The sequence below is a fragment of the Cinclus cinclus genome, chromosome 23 (genome assembly GCF_963662255.1).
Source record: "Cinclus cinclus chromosome 23, bCinCin1.1, whole genome shotgun sequence".
Lineage (NCBI taxonomy): Eukaryota > Metazoa > Chordata > Aves > Passeriformes > Cinclidae > Cinclus > Cinclus cinclus.
In genome coordinates this window covers 5,071,774-5,083,888 of record NC_085068.1, presented here as the reverse complement: position 1 = coordinate 5,083,888, position 12,115 = coordinate 5,071,774, and the positions used below count along the sequence as shown (strand labels likewise).

Sequence of the window (12,115 nt, the reverse complement as noted above, 5' to 3'; positions counted from 1 at the left end):
TCTCCCTTACAGTTTCTCTTTTCATTTCGAGAGGTCAAGTGGGAATTGCTGACACCCTGTGATGATGCAGGATGACCTGGAGGGAGTTGAGCTGGGAGAAAGGAACCAACACTCAGTTTGTGGCTTTAGGGAACCCGTTAATTGACCATTTCAGAGTTTTTTATAGATTACTCCTTTTTTTCCAAAAAAATGTGTGTGTTCACTGGAAACCCTTCAGCTCAGAGCAGAGTTGGCACCTTCCTGTGTGCACGATGGGTCATGGGCCCCTCTGACGCTGTCAGATCCCTGCCTGTCAGTCTGTCCTGTGCTTTGTGGCCACGTCCTCTCTGTCTCCTGTGCATGAAGACATACAGCTTTGCAGCAGCTGCTGGGCAGCACTGAGCGTGCCAAGGGAGCTTCTTCCTCCCTGCTGTCCCTGTCCCTGCACCACTGGCTGCGGCACTGCCACTCGTCCTCAGCGCGGCAGCTGGGACATGGTGGGTGAGATCAGGTCGCCCGTGTGCCACTGCTCTGGGCTCCTGCATGCTGACATTAAATATTGAAGTGTCTGAGGAGCTGCAGTCACGTAGCATTGGGTGGGGAGAGTGTGGTGGCTCTGTCACCATGCCTGAGCTGGGAGCACCAGGCTGAGTGGTGCCACGCTGGCATGAAGCTGAGAGAGCAGTGGGAGCATCCTTGGTGGCAATTGTCTGGAGACAGTGGAGCTGCTTGTGTCCTGTATCACACAACTTGCAGGGCTTCCCAGCTGGTAGCTCCCTGGTGCATTCACACTAATAATCTAAACAAACTGGGAAGTGCAAAATAAAAATAAATGCGCACTTAGATAAAATGCTTTCAGCATGAGCAGCCAAGTCTAAACTAAACCACAGAATTATGTGACCAAGTTTAAGATAAAACACAACTTGAGTGATTTGAATGTTAAATCATCTCATTGCATTATGGGGTGATTCCCTGAGATGGTCAATCAAACCTGTTCTCACCAGTGTGAGTGGTAGGCTCAGTCCTGCAGGCACTCAGAAAGGGAAAGCCACGTGCTGAGCATTGCTGGATCCACACAGCTTTCAGTGGTTCACCCTTTGCCAGCAATGCTCACTCAGTTTATGCTGACAGTAATTTTGAAACTGGGATAGAGGGAATGTGGGTCTGGGTGGGACATCCTGGCACAGGGGCTGCTGCCCATGGTGTGTGGGGCCCTTGCCTATGGAGGTAAACTTGGGTGGCCTTGGGGTCCACCTGGTGCCATCTGGCTTCACTGGTGCTGCAGGGGGACTCACTGGTGATGAGACTGAGCGTTTGTGTCACGAGCACACGTTCCTTGATTTGGTTGCTTGCTGTGCAGGCACAGAGGAGCCAGGACCAGCCGGGGTTTCAGAGCTAGCTCTGTCTCGTCTGACCTTGCTGGTGCCATGCTGCCTTTTGTTCGTGGTCTTGGGCAAGAAGCAATGGGAAAAAGGTTTGATAGGAGACAAAAGCAAACAATAGCCTCGCTCCAAAGATACGATGAATGGGATATAATTGGATTTTTTTTGTGAGGACATTGATTTGACCCTGTGAGACACAGAAAGAATCATTAGGGGAATTAACACGCATTAAAATGCAGGGTTTTATCAGAGGTCTTTTATTGTGCCCATAGTTTTGTTTTTAATTATTTAATGACTTTGTGTCTTCTGGTGATAAATCTATTTCTTTCCTCTTTTTTCAAAGGGAAAACGTTGTTAGTGTGACAGCAGAGTACTCAGCCCATGCAGCTGCTGAACCTGTGCCCCACCATGTAGACAGGGAGCCACTGGGCAGAGGCATCTCATGCAAACCTCTGATCAACCACCAGTGCTGGTCTGAGCACTTTCCTCTGCAGAGCTGACACAGAGTTGTAGTTACAGAAAGCAGAACATATAAGGAATGGGGTTTAAGGGGGTTTTGCAGCAGAGAAGCACATCCTCCTTCCTGGATGTGTATCTGTGGCACTGACTGGCAGCCTGGCCTTTCCTCTGCCCAAACATGAGTGGGCCAGGCCAGCAGAGTGAAAACCCATGTTCTGCCTCTCATGGGAGCCTTTTGTAGCTGCAGCTCCTCCAGTTGGTGATGATTTGGGATTAGGTTTTCACATGTGCCTGACATGGGCTGGCAGGAAGGAGCAGAGTGAATGAGCCATGGGTAAGGCTGACTTCTTTCACCTGAAATACTTTGGGTTTTTATGCCATAGCAATGTATTTTTTCATCCACAAAAGTTAAAAATTACTTAATTCTCCTTACAGCAGTTTAATTTTAGTAGGAATAGGCAAAATCACAGACTGATCTGAACTCCCTAAACCTTCTCTGTGTTGAAGGGGTTTGTTTCTGTAAATACTTGCTTCCCTGGTGCTGGAGAGGATGTTCAGGGAGCTCCTGAGTGTTCCTCAGTCTCTCCAGAGCTCATCTTCACTGTACAGCATGAGGTGACACTGGTTTGTAGCATAGTGAGCTGAGGACACATTATGTGGGAAGGGTTGGGAATAGAGCTCTGCTGATTGCAGCAGTTTTGGTGGAATTACTGCACTGACTTAAAAAAACTCCAGAGATATTTTTTCATATTTTCCGAAGAATTTTAGTTACGGACTTCTCTGGTGGTTTTAGCCTGTTGGAAATCTCGGATCAGACCTTTCTGGCAATGTAGTATCCAGATCTCAGCACTTGCATCTGATTCAGGTGCAGGTGCTATGAAACTGTGAGGATTGGGAAGGCCATCAGTGTCGGTGCTGCACTGGCTTTCTTTGATGCTGAATTTCGTTCAGCCATTAGCCAGAAATTAAAAAAGAGGAGTTTCTGGAGCTTCGTGCCACTGCTCTGTCATCTGCATGTGTGGGGATCCCTTAAACCTGCAGAGACTGGCTTGGAAAACAAGGGGTGCATCGATGGATTCTGGGAGAATTTATTTGCAGTGTAAACATGTTGGTCAGGAGTCATTAATATGACATTCACACAGCTCTAATAAAGTACATAACACAGAGATCTGGCACCGCTGCAATGCCCAGAGGACATTAAGTATGAGTCTTAAAACCAAGAGTATTGGAAACAAGATATTTTTACGTCTCGTTTGGGAGTAATATAATTGCATTTTGTGGCTCTAGCAGATGCTTGGGCCAGCTGGTTGGAGAGCATTGTGGGGATTTTTAGCTTTGGTACTGTAAGCGACAGCCCTTATATAGAGCTAGCTAAAAAAAAATAATAAAAACCCCTGTCTTGGTGGAAAGCCCTGGTGCTAATGTGTGCTGTTGGGAGGTACATCCGGGGGACACTTCTGCTGCAGTGGCTCTGGAGATGATACTGCATGTGGTTTGGGGGTCTGATTTGAGGCATTTGTACATTGAAGGCAGTTTCACTGACCTCACTTGTTCAGCTTTTGCTATGCAGGCCCCTCTGAGAGGGCTGGGAGGCAGTTTTTGGAAAATAACCACCAAAACCCTACATTTTTCTGAGTATATCACAGGAGCCTTATTTTCAGCACAGTCCTAGGAGTCCGTGGCCATCTCTAGATATTGGACACTGCTGGTGTGGTGACAGTTGCCACCTCGCGACCACCCTGGGTCTGTATACAGGAAGTGGATGAATGTCTGTCCTGTGTTCCTCAGGCCTGTTTACAGGCACTGTCGTGAATTATCTCGCTGGCGCCGATAATTTCCTGCAAACAAATCAGTTCTGATCTGGAAGTAATCGCCCGTATCATTCCTGCAAGTGGGAGCAATGACTTACGTTGATGTCACCCGCTGGCTTTTTATGGCAACGATTAATAATTCAGTAATTCTCTCTGCAGTGATGCTGTTCTATTTATAAATATTTTATTTAGCTCCCTGTGTCTGTATTGTCACTGCCCTCCCCTTTGCTTCCTGACGTCACACCGGGCTCGCGGCGATGCCGTGGTCACCGCAGTTACCAGCAAATTCTCTGTGCTGGAAAATGTTAATGCCTTTCCTCATTTGCATCTCTTCATTGTCCTGTTTAAGCCTGGCCTTGGTGGCGTGGATGTGAACATTTACTGAGCACACTCTTGTCAGTCAAAACCCGATTTCAGCTGCAGCCTGGTCCCGGGGTAGGCGGCTCCGTGTCTCTGTTATAAAACTTTCCAGTTGCCAGCACAGCCATGCAAGTAACTGTTTTCTTTCTGCGTTTCTCTTTCAGGAAATTGCAGCTTATTTAATAACGTTTGAAAAGCATGAGGAGTGGCTAACAACCTCCCCCAAAACCAGGTAATGTTCTCCTGCTCAGCACATTGACTCTCTCGCGCTGATGACTTGACTCACTGATCAATGACTTGACCACCAAGTGGAAACTCCCAGTCATGCCTGATAGCTTGTGACACCAAACTCTCATTAATTGCCTTAATGAGCATTTTATTGAATGAAATCAGATTGATTAAAAATGGAACAGCTATGGTCTTGGCAGCCTAAAGTTTTAACCCAATTGCTCAGGATTTAATTGTTTCCCTTCAGATGAGCAGATCTGAAGCCTCTGAGCAAGGTCACGGGCTGTTTATCTTGACAGAGCTCCCTTGCTTCTAACGTTAAATAAATAAAAAAGCACCAGCCTCACCATGTGCCGCTTGTTCACAGGCAGGCACGAGGATTGTTTGCATTCTGGTGTTTCCCTTGCTGTGGTTAAGTGTTTGATGGTGAGGAGGTCCCAAAAAGCTGCATTAACAGACATGTTTGCAGTTTATTATTCAGTAAATGTCATGTCTTCTTCATGCTGCCATAAATGTTTAACTTCTCCCTCCCCTGGGAGCCCAGACATGGAGTTTTAGCTGTGGATGTTTTCCTGCTGTTTCAGCTATGTTCTGGCTCCATACGTCTCACTAACGCAGAGAACGACTCTTGCTTTCTGGTCTTGCTGGGCTTTTGCTGCTTTTCTTTCTCCCAATCCACCCCTTTCCTATTGCAGAGGGCTGGGCCATTGGAAGGAGCCTGCTGGGACCCAGGTGAGAGAAAAGCCTACTCTAGCATCCTGCATCCCAGCATCATCCGTTGCAGGGGCCGGTGCCGCAGGTGCCTGGAGCAGCGTGCTCCAGGTTTGGCATCAACTCCTGCTGCCAGGAGCAGGGACAGAGGTCACAGTGGGACACAGGGAGCAGTGCCACCCTAACGAATAGCACAGATTGATTCCAGGTGTTCCACAGCACCCAGCTGAGGAGAGGATGGACGTGGAGGACTCCTCTGCACCTCTGCAGTGCAGCTGCAGGTGGGGAGCACAGAGGACCTGCTTTCCATGGAATACGGGAACAAAAGAGCTGTGTTGTTTTACTTTTGTGGGTTTTTCCCCCCCCCCCAGACTATATTTTTTGTGACATTGGTAAGTAATCAATTTGTTTGTCATATTAAAACATGTAGCATCTGGGAAGGAGATGTGGGAAACCCACTTGCTTTCTCAGTTGTTCTCCAAGACCTGGACCTGCCATGGTGGTGGAAGGGCCCTGAATGGATCTTTCCTGCTAGTGGCAGCTGTGAGGCTCTCCTTGGCTGCGGAACAGCAGGTAATTCAGTTAATATTAGTAATGTTTTTTCTGGGTTAGTAATCCCAGTTTCAGAATTAATTCAAAACAATTTCTGTCTGAGCCTTTGCCAGAGAAACCTTTTAAGGGGTCAGAAAACACATTAACTGGTCTGTCTCTACATGGCATCATTAAAGATACGAGATTATAAACGTTTTTGTAGCATCTTCTGATCTTAAGAGCTTGGTTTGCTAAAGGCAGTGCATGAAAATAATTTTCTGATGAACATTTCCTTACCGTCCTCTTTTGTGTTTACACTTGGAAGAAAGAATGTCCCAGGAGAAGGAAAGTTGTGACATGAGTTCAAGGTCCTTCTGAAATTGTTGAGTTAGTTGAGTTAGTTTTCTATTTTTTTTTTTTGTAATATAAAAATTAATTGGAAGAGTTAAATGCTGAGTTGCTACAATCAGGGCTCCCAGTATTACAGAATTAATGACATCGATTTGGCACTGAACTGGAACACTCCCCATTCTTTGTTTGCTGCTGTGGGTGCTACTAATTTCATCTCACAAAATTAATAAAAATTAATTGCACCACTGACACACAGAGAGTTTCCTAATCTGATGATGTATAGCATGCTGTGAGGAGTCCCTGCTGGATGGGGACTGCGGGCTGGACGGTGCCTGTGGGAGCTGGTGCTGCTGCAGCTATTGGCAGAGGGTTGGTATTGGGGACAGGGTTTTGGTGCTGTCCAGCTCAGCCACCAGTGAAGGAACTGCTGCAGAGGGTCAGGCCAGGTTGGGCTGTGATGCCTCACAGGTCACTGAGCTAAGGCACAGGGTGGTAATGAGGAACGAGCTAGTTTTGAGCCAAGCTTGCAGTTCTGAATGTTTTCATCTCTTTCCTGAACAGAGATTCCCATGTTTACAGCACGGTTGGGTGTTGCTTTAATCATGGACATGGAGGGGAAGCCCTCTTGCCGTTGTGGTGGCACTGAAGGAGCTATGACAAACCTTTGGAAAAGGTCCCTAAAGTTACTTTTTAATGAAACTTCTTGTTGAACGACTCCAATTGATTGAATACACTGATATAAATGTACTGGAGCAGTATTACAATAGTCTTTTGAGCACTCCGGTTGATCAACATAAATTAGCGAGTACACCTCGCAAGCATCGACCTTGAGGCTCCCTTGGAATGGTGTTTGGTTACTTGATGATGTGCTGGGTAATCCGCAGCGGGTGTTCCGTCAGCGGGGCGGGGGAAGCGTTCTGCTAATGCAGCAGGGCCAAGTGTCTGACATTTCCAAGTTTAAATGCAAATCACGATGACAAAAAAAATTACTTGACATTTATATATCAAGTACAACTTAATTGTTATTTACTTTGGAATTTCAATGACAAAGTCAATTTTCTGAGTCCAGAAGCATTCTGCCAGAGGAAGATACTTTGCTTCTCTGTTTCCAGGTGCATTCTGCCATTAGCATTTGTACAGTATTTTAGAAATACTCTTGAGCGATCCGAGGTGGCTTCACTATTTCACCAGTGGGCCCCAGGCAATGGAAAAGGCTTAGCTGTGCCCAGAAGCTGCAAGGTCAGTTTTCTATCTGGGATTGCAATTCAGATGTGTTTCTGCCCCTTCCTGCTTCATGTCTTGGAAGGGACACAGGGGGATTGCTGGGGGGACCAGCCCTCCTCCACAGTGAAAGCAGGATGGGTGCAGTCCCTGGAGTCTCCCCACCTCCTGTCCAGGTGCCCATCGCCCAGGAACCACACCCTGTGACTTACCTGTCCATCAGTCCAGTGTAAGGAACATCCCCTATCTGGGATATCATTTTCAGTGGCATTGTAAAGAAAAGTTAGGATCTTGCAATATATTAATTCTGTATTAAATAATTAATAGTAAAATTAATTGAATTACTCAATTTTCAGGTAAAAAATAGGGTAATAAATATTCATAACTTATATTATTAAGGGAATTTCCATTTCCTATGTCGTTAAAGTGAGATTAGGTAAGGTTGGGTTTAAATGAAGATTGAAAACAATTGTGCTTTGGAATTAATTCACTGTGCTAGGCGATTACCTTGCAAGCCTTCTTTCCAGTGTGCTCTGTGTGAAAGCTGTCCCACTGCATGGGGTAGATGCCACTGCCAGGATGTGCTGGCTGCTGGGAAATGAAACAGAGGCTTCCTGCGGAGAAGAAGCTCATGGGAGCTGGAAGCTATGGAAAAGCAACTGCCCAGAGCTGTGATTGGTAGCAAAAGTTCTGTCCATCTCCCCTTGTGCTTGTTGCAAATAAAAGTCCTCTTGAGACCTTGTTTAGACTTTCAAGGCACGTTTTAAAGGTCCTGCTCTCTCATGTGGCTCATACTCTCCGTAGGATCCAGGACCATTAACCTTGCCCGTGGGCAGTGCTGAAATTTGGGTCTTCTGCTCATGCTGCTGGAAGCTCTGCCAGCATGTTTGGGGTCTTGTACGACCTATTTTCCTTTGTTGAAGGCAGTGTGTGTGTGCTGTCAGCACTCCTGGCTCGGGATGCTGCTTGACATAATCCCTGCTAAATGTGGCACATTTCTCTTAACACTTTATAGATTTCATGACTCTCAACACTTTCTTCTCACTGCTTTCAGTATTTCTTTCTCTTTATTTTCCCTGCGGAGAATAAACAGTGCACAGATGGTTTTAAGAGCCCTTAGTTCATATAGATTTTTAGCTGCTGTAGTCCAGGGGTGTTGAGACACCAATAATGAATTCTTTTAACAGCTCACTGTTGTTAATTGTAAAGTGACCTAAGGGCAGAGTTGCTGGGAGCCATCCAGATGCATGGCAATGGTCTTCAAGTATTCCTTCCAAATTCTTCTCGTGGCAAATCCAGCCTGGTGTGTGCTGGTCTTCTGGGAGAGCTGGTTTCCCTCTGTATTCATCTGGCAGCTGAGAAGAGCTGCAGAGGATGTCACTGGCCAACTTGGACAACCAAGGCAAGAGGTCTGTGTTTCTGCTGTGGACTCACCTGGCACAGAGGCTGAAGGGTGGCTCTTCCAGCCCAGCAATGGCTCTGCAGACCCTGTGCATGGTCACCAGGCTTGGGCTTTCCTGCATATCAGAGGGATGCATGTCAGAGATGGTGGCTCCACAGCTGGTCCATGCACACGAGCACTTGCCCCCACTGCCTGACTTTGCAGGCACACAGCGCTGGGGTGCAAAGGCTCCTTCTCCTTTTCATGTGGACTCATAAGAGTCCTGCAGCATTGCCCCTTGGAGGAGAAGACAACTTTGGAAAACATGGAATCGTCAGAAAAAGCAATTATCTGATAACAAAGCAGTGAAATCATTCAGCAAACCCATCTGCATGCAGCAAGGCTTGGTCGGTTTTTCTGTCAATGGGTATGGCCTAGGAACACAGTGTGGCTTTGGACAGCACTGACATTCAGTATTTGGCAGGCTCTGGCTGTTCTTGATCCCACGTGGGAGGATGCTTAGAGTTGAGGAGGCTGCTCGGTGTGTGTGAGCCCCCTGTACTGGGCCTGTGATGGGAGGTTCCCAGGCTGCGAGGCAGATCAGTGAGGAGCTGCCCTTGTCCTGGGTAGAACAGAGGAAAGGAAAGAGTGTGCTGAAAGAGGTGTTGGGCTGGGGCTTCTGATGGTCACAGCCAGACCTGGCAAGCAATTCCATATTTTCCAGCATTCTGTGCTTCCTATCAAAGTGGGCCGTGAAGGACAGGGCTTGATGGTTCTTGTGGAACCACCCTGTCCTTTCCTGCCTCGTATGTGCAGGCTTCAGAGTGGCAGAGTGGCACTGCTATTTGTTCTTCAGGCTGTTTTAAACGACAACAAAATGAAAGTCTGTCACATGTTTAAAGACTTTTGCAACTTAATTTATATTCTCATATGGCACTGAAGAACCTCCTTTTGTCCGGGAGGTGAGATATGCAGAAATAACCTTTAAGCTGCTCCTAATTGACCCTTAATGATATTCTCTTGTTTCTTCCAATATATTCTCTGTGTCAGAAACACCATCCAGCAACTGCTTGTTGCATCTTAATGGCTGCAAATAGCAACTGATGCAAAATAAACTATTTATTTGGTTTCTTTATTTATTGACAAGGGTTTTTGCCTCCTGGAAACCTGGCCCTGAGGTTGGAGTGCAGGGCTGAAGCTGAATCACCGTGACCATCTTGGGCTGGCAGGGATTGGGCCCCCTGAGCCTGGAGAAGAGGGTACCCTGTGTCCAGGGAGTTGATGCTTTCCTGTTGGGGAATGTGTCTCATATGACAAGCGCAGTGTCATTTAAGTCACCCATTGGAATGCTAGCCAGCATGTGCTGGTAACATGGAATTGGGGGGAGGATGTTTGTGCCTGTGTATGCAGAGCATCTGGAAGCATTCCAGAGGACCTGCTGCTGAGCCTGGAGAGGACAGATTGATTTGTGTTGTGGTTGTTGGAAGATGAGGAGCTGCCTGCAGACACTGAGGTTTTCACTTTGGTGCTGAATAAGTGTGTGTAGGCAGTGAGCAGGCTTTGCTTTTGCTGTGGTGTGAGGAGTAATTGCTTGGCAGGCACAGGTGCTGTAGGTGTGCATTGATATTATAGTGAAACACTGGACAAGTGGGTGATTCTGCTCATCCCAAATGTGGAGCAGTTGGTGAGTGAGCAATAATGAAGCTGAGAGCACTGATACAGGTGTTCGGGTCTGAATTTTTCTTTTTTTTTCTCCCTGGTCCTGAAAACACAGATTTACAACAGTCTGGCTAAGATTCTCCTCAAGTTACACTTGGTTGGCATTCTTGCTATGCACACTGTAACAATACTTTAATATAATTAAATTTTAAATTCCGTGTAGAATCTGGTGGGTAGGCAGATGTACCGGTATGTTAAACTTTATGTCACTTAAAAATGGTTCTCAAGTACATCAGAGGGAACCCAGCCAGCTGTAAAATTATCTGCTTTATGGTGCTGCTTTGCAGCTTTGGTGTCTGTGTTTTAATTACAGATGTACCTAAAGTCTCACACCCTTGGATAACTCTGCCAGGCCATTTTGTTTCTTGTAAGTTACTGACAGGATGTAAAGTGACGTGAGGGAAAGTGCTGCTGGGGTTTTCCAGAGCTGCTGTTCATGAGAGTGTTGAGTTTCTGACTCGTGCTGTGGCTGCTTTGTTTCCCATAAACAGACAGCGCAGTCTCCTGCCTGGGGCTGCTGCACCTGAAGCGACATCACCAGGATGACAAGTGGTAAAAGGGATTTTAGGAGCTGCTTTGCAGTCCTGGGCAGGTGGGCCTGTGTTTGGACTGGTGAGAGGAGTGGCTTTGTGGTCGCAGCAGACTGGCACCTGTCAGGACTGGTGCCAGGGCAGCTGGGATCTGTCTCTCCGCAGCCCCTCTGCCTCTCTGGCTTGTCCCCAGCACCAGCACCCACCAGCTACCCAACAGCTGACAAGAGCTTTGCCCACATTTGCTCTGCAGTAAGTGGAGACAGTGGCTGGGCTCAGTGCGGGATGGAGATTTTCAGTGTTGTGAAGTGGGAATCTTGTTGCTTAGCAGGCAGAAACCATTAATGGTGCTCTTTCTGGAAATAAAGAAGAGGCCTTGTCCCGAGGCATCCCACGTGATGATTTGCCGAGTTGTGCAACGTGATTTATGCCTAGCTGTGGGATTATTCTTTTCTATTGATTCTGACAGAGATGAAGCATCAGTAAAAGCCCATCAGAAGCCTCCTGGTGGAATGTGAAAGCTTGAAGCTTTCCTGACAGAAATCCTGTTGCCTCTTTGGTGGTGACTCGAAACCCGCTGCCCAGCCAATCTCAAAGCATCACCTTGCAGTCCTCCCCTTTCTCCTTTCAGCATTGCCTGTCTCTGGCCAGCAAGGATGTACGTAGTGCTGCAGGGAGGTGTTGAGCTGAGAGGTACTGGTGGATCCCTTGGGGATCCTGTGGCACCCTCTGCTCTGCTACCAGCAGACAGTAATCATGTCACTCCCTGTCCTTTGTCAGAGCACGTGTGGTTCCTGCTGCCATCAGTGAGAGTGAATTGTGCCCATAGTGTTATTCCTGTATTTATTTTGTAAATGTCAAGGATGAACTAAATTAAGATAAATAAGGCTGTTCCATTTCACTGTTCAATTTAAAAAATTTTGATGAGACCAATAACATCTGTCCTGATTCCATCTTTGGCCAGTTGAAGGCTGCTGTGGGTCTGACAGCTCTGTTCCATCTGTTCTCCAGGAATGTTTACAGACAGGGGATGTACCAGTGAGGCATTAAGCCCTTTGGTTCTGCCTCTGCTCTGTCTGCCTGTGGTAGAGAAGCTGAGAGGGTGATGTGGCTGACTAAGAGCTCCACCCTCACAACTGGAATTGTTGTGTTGCCTTAAGTGCTGTTGTGAAAGGCGAGTGATGGGTGAGCACATTGCTGTGAGCTGCAGCAATGCAGCTGGGTGGAAGTAAAGCCTTAGTGGGAGGTCCCTTATCTGCAGCCTTCCTTTCTCCTGCTTGTCCTGGAAAGGAGGGAAACTCTGGTCCCCTGATTTTCTCAGGAGAACCTGGACACTAACGCTCACCCTGCTTATGAAGTGTCCAAATGTGGGTGCATTCCTCTCCTTGGATGTGGGTCTGAGGACCAGAGCAGCATATGGAGCATTCCTGCTGTCACTCTGTGCCCTCTGGA

At 47.2% G+C, this 12,115-nt stretch overlaps 1 protein-coding gene across 3 annotated transcripts in view; it reads left to right on the top strand.

Annotated features, from left to right (window-relative positions):
- Positions 1-12,115, top strand: part of CAMTA1 (calmodulin binding transcription activator 1) — a 234,288-nt gene that overhangs the window by 55,013 nt on the left and 167,160 nt on the right. For all 3 annotated transcript variants that reach the window (XM_062507528.1, XM_062507526.1, XM_062507527.1), the window contains exon 3: positions 4,156-4,223. In XM_062507528.1, coding sequence (XP_062363512.1) covers positions 4,156-4,223 — 68 coding nt within the window. The remainder of the gene's footprint in view (positions 1-4,155; positions 4,224-12,115) is intronic.